A 4,736-nucleotide genomic window follows, 5' to 3' on the forward strand; every position below is an offset into this window, starting at 1 on the left:
AAGTATAATTTTTAAAAGATATCAGGCAAAACAAAAAAATTAACAAACTATGGAGGTTATGTATAAATCCTCATTTTTATTCCTAAAAATTTACAAAACTATGCTTTAATGTTTTTTCTCTTTAAATTTCTTAAGCATTTAAAAAAATTTTATTTGGTAGTTATCATACATTTCAATAAAATTTAGTCTAATTTGATTAACTTTTATAAATGAATTTTTGACTAGGTTCTTTAACAACAATTTATTTTTTGCATTGAAAAAAAGATAATAGCAGTTTTGAGTTTTTTTTTTTTTTGCCAACTTACTCCAAGACTTTGGATATATGTTTGCCAACTCATTCTTTCCTCTCTCTCTCTCTCTCTTTTTTTTAAAAAATTGATATATGTTTTGACCTGTTTTCTCATTTTACCACAAAAAATAATTTTAGGGTATAATTGTTAAAGTAAATAGTAGGGTTTAAAAAGGAAAAAAAGATCATCAAAATGGATGAATTGGTGTCTGATGATGATACTCGAACTTGGGGTGATGCGGCGAGGGCAACCGGAGCTAACAAACCATGAACAATCACTAGGCATCAAACAAAGTTGTAGCATCATGCAGTTGATAGCAGGGCAGAAAAACATCCTCATTATTCCATGGTATCATGATATGCTGTTAGAATTACCTTGATTGGGTCATGTTTTGTTCTTACAGGTATGCTTATCCTCCACCAGATGGAAACATTCTGACCAACATTGTAAATGCTCTTATTGCTGTTCCTCGCTTCTATACACAGGTTGTCCCCATATTCTGCAAAGTTTGGGACAAGTTTACAAAATCACCTTCCTTGGCTCTGATAGTTACAATTTATTGTTTGTTTTTTTCTATTATTATTATTATTATTCTAGTCAGCTGCAAGCATGTTGGCCATGTCATTGCCACTTAGTTTTCTTCCATAGGTGCTGCATTTGATGAACAAAATGAATATTCCAGCTCCATTTAGAATGGCCCTGCCCACTCCACCTCTACCCCCTGCAGCACTTGTGCCTCCACCACCACCACCACCTCCTTGTATATCTGAAAAGTCTCCATTGGCAGAGCAATCCAGTAGCGAGTCAGAAATGGAGTCTTCAGATGAGGTACATTACTGCTACGTTGTAGTCTTGATTTATACATCATGTGTGTGTGTGTGTTCACTAATATCACTCTGTACAAAGTCAAGTGGGCATCTGATCTGAAATTTGAACCCAAACTATGCTTGCTCCACATTATCTGTAATTTAATAATTGGAAGGTACATAATGTCCTCTTTTCCTACTTCTTTTATCAAGGAATGATGGCTTCAAATACTTTTTGTGCGTTCTAGATAGAGCAGTTCTGATTTGTTTTTCTACTGTTTTTCTAATTACCATGAACAATTTCAATAGTAATGTTTTGGGGGCTAAATGTTTGTAGGAGTTTGATGATAAAGCCTTGTATGAAGCCTCAGGAGCTGTTAAACCCAGAAGAAAGCGTGTCAAGCGGGAAGCAATTGTAGGACCTGCAGCTGATAAAGACATAGTTCATGAAGCTGTTGGCCTGAAACCTGCCTCCTTGGTCCCAAAAGAAATCCCAGTTATATATATAAAAAAGAATCCTGTGCTGGAGGTCATTTTCTGTCTAATAGAAATGTTTTTTGGTTTTTCTGATCACTTTTACAAATGTTCATGTTCTTCTATTGCTTTATTGCAAATTAAGATTGCACCAAAAGTAACTCAAAATGAACATAAAGATGATAACATCGCGACAGAATCTGAGGACCCAGACAAAGAGGGTTTGGATCAGAGACCCTATGCAACTGCAGAAGAAATAGAGAGTAAAAGACTAGCTCCAGAGGAAATTTTATCACTTCCAAAGTTTAAGGTTCCTGGTCTGGAAAATTTTAAGTGATTTCTGCATGGAAGATACATAATTTTCCTAATATGTCGAGTCTAATCTATGTTCAGTTTGAACTTTTGTTTTTGCTTTTTTGACTGAAGGTAGCTTGTATGAATTGCAAAGAATATATACCCAGTTGCATAAGCTTTCTTAAATTTTGCAGAACTACACTGTTGGGAAACCTGCACCTGTGCTGTACATAAAGAACCTGGACAAAGAAGTGGTTTTTGATGATTTCTTCTACATATTTGGTAAGCTGGCAAACCTTGACACTTGCTGGATGCCAATTTTAAGCGATTTTGTATCAAATCGCAGAGTATAATTTCATTTGTTTAGAGCCAAACATTAATATTTTAGGAAATGGTTGTTTTTTACGCATAAATTTTGGTGCTAGTATTTTTGAAGCTTATTCTTTTTGTGGATTTTGTTATTTATACAATTTGCCTCTTGTTACTGCAAAGATAATACCTGCTTACTATATCTTGATCACAATTTGCTGTAGGATCATTGTTTGGAAGCGTTGATGCAGCAAAAAGTGGCCTCAGTATCAAGTTGATGCAGGTGAGGTCATTTTGTGGACTCTTGACTTCTGCATAAAGCTCAACATGTTTGTTTAAGTTTAAAGTTCCGAGGAGCACCAGGTCCTAGTTCATGTGATACAAATACCATGTGGGCATTAGGGTTGATGAAATTGAATTTTTTTTTTGCCTGAGCTTTGTTTTTAGATGGCAGCTTTAGATTTCAGTGTTATCTGAGATTGGATATTGCTCAGATTCTTCTTGTACTGTTGTACCTGAGGACTATGTGCTTGCATATTTCTTTGAGTTGCTGTCAAAGAAATAGAAGAAATTTGAGAAGCTTTGCTGTTGGGAGATAAAATCCTGTTTTTGTGCATGAATTTTTTTTTTCGGATTCGAGTAACTTCGGCTATCCCAGGCTTTTACAAGAGGTGCATGCTCTGACTTAAACTCGAGACTGTATAAATCTCAAACTCTTTGTCATCACGTCACGTCTCTTGAGAACGATTTTTGTGTACATGACATATTGCATATATAATTGAAACATGTGATCTCTAGACTGATCAACATTGAATACACTATTTATCAAAAAAATAAAATGCTAGATTACATTATTTATCACTTTGGAATCGCCTCTGCTTTTACATTTCAGGAGGGAAGAATCAGGGGCCAAGCTTTCTGAACTTGCTCATCAAGCTCTGGTATGTATCTCGTGAGAGCATCTGTTTACTATAATGCCTAAACTCCTACGTGATTGTTGAACCCCTGTGTGAGTTCATTCATTGTTTTTTTTTTTTTTTTTTTAAATGCTTTGCAGTGCTGGCTGCTGAGTGCTTTTATAAAGTAAAGGGCATTTACTTGGTCTCACTTTCCCAGTTGGGAGTTTCAATGTAGATGTTTGTCTGAGAAGATGGATAGGACATCGGATGAGATATTTATTTATATATTTTATATAATTACAAGTGATGGATGATAGTCCAAACTATTGAGAAATTTTTGTTTATTTTATTTGAATTTTTAGTTGAGGTTTTTTTAATTAGATTTTATTTGTTAGGCTTGATTTAGTTATTGTTAGGTATTTTATTTATTGATTTATAATCTAATTATTTGTTCTAGTTAGTGTTTTAATATTTATATTCTATTTTTTCTAAATATTAGATAGTTTTTGATTTAAAAATTGCAAAGTTGCATACTCTTCTTCAGCATTTTTTTTCTCTTTGGCTTTTTTTTTTCTTCTTCTTCTTATTTATTTTTTTTTAAATTGTTCTCACAATTAAACAGTTTTGTTTAAATTCTTGACATTCAATCTAGCTCGTAAACCTTAGATTTTGCATGAAGCTTTCATCAACGGTTATAAAAAAAATATATATATAGTAGTATATATAAACAAAATCGGAGCTGAAAGCAACAAAGAATGCAAGAAAAAGAGAAGACTATAAAAAAATTGTCAAGGTATTTAAGGCACCATCATGATCTCGCCTCTACAAAGTAATTCTTTCCCATGAAGAAAAGACTGAATTGCAAAAACATAGAAAAAACAGTGTAACTTTTCAAAGCATTTAATACAGAAACATGATGATGTCGCTTTTATAAGTTAAATATTTTCCAAGCTACAATGCTTTTAATAATATAATAATAACCAATAAAGACAAATCATCTGAAAGCAACGAAGAGTGCAAAAAAAAAAAAAATTGCGGTAAATTGTTAAAGCATTTAAAGCACCATCATGAACTCGCCTGTGCATTTCCCACTACAGATAAGAAGAAAAGACTCAATTGAAAAAAAAAAAAAAAAAAAACAAAGACAAAAACAGCGTATATTTGCAAAGCATTTAATACATTAATATGATGTTGTCACTTTTATAAGTCAAATCATCTAGCTACAACTCTTCTCATTCAATCAGCTAGCTACAGTTCTTCTCATAATATAATACTAATTAACATAGAAAATCGTTTTATGGAGAAAAACACAGCGCTTACAAAGAAAAATTATTTTGTGGGGAAAGCCACAGTAACTTTCCCCATGCGTTTTTAGAGTTCTTTTAAATATATATATATATATATAATATATATATAATATACTAATATAATATATATTATATATATATATATATAATAAACTGTTTTCTGCTGTTTCTTTCTGTTTTCTTTTAGCTTTTCTTTCTACAATCCAGATTTTAAAAAAAAATCCAATCAAACACCCCTTACACTCTTAACTCTAGTTATTGTTCATCTTTCTCATCCACCAGCCACCACACACACCAATTTGTAACAACCAACTACAATAGCTAGTCTTCAATTACAAGCCACCAACGTCGCTGGCC

At 32.7% G+C, this 4,736-nt stretch overlaps 1 protein-coding gene across 2 annotated transcripts; it reads left to right on the forward strand.

The window, feature by feature from the left end:
* Window positions 1-478: 478 nt before the first annotated feature.
* LOC118051549 (U11/U12 small nuclear ribonucleoprotein 65 kDa protein) lies at window positions 479-3,343 on the forward strand. 2 transcript variants are annotated; one of them, XM_073406470.1, is made up of 8 exons: window positions 479-693; window positions 939-1,118; window positions 1,434-1,625; window positions 1,716-1,880; window positions 2,059-2,146; window positions 2,398-2,456; window positions 3,066-3,114; window positions 3,231-3,343. In XM_073406470.1, the coding sequence occupies exons 2-7, from the start codon at window positions 951-953 to the stop codon at window positions 3,093-3,095; spliced, it is 702 nt and encodes a 233-aa protein (XP_073262571.1). In that variant the 5' UTR covers window positions 479-693; window positions 939-950; the 3' UTR covers window positions 3,096-3,114; window positions 3,231-3,343. The 2 variants fall into 2 exon arrangements, with proteins under 2 accessions (XP_073262571.1, XP_073262570.1); XM_073406469.1 differs by having other exon boundaries at window positions 480-775.
* The last annotated feature ends 1,393 nt before the right edge of the window (window positions 3,344-4,736 follow it).

This window comes from Populus alba, chromosome 19 (genome assembly GCF_005239225.2).
Source record: "Populus alba chromosome 19, ASM523922v2, whole genome shotgun sequence".
NCBI classification, from domain to species: Eukaryota; Viridiplantae; Streptophyta; class Magnoliopsida; order Malpighiales; family Salicaceae; genus Populus; species Populus alba.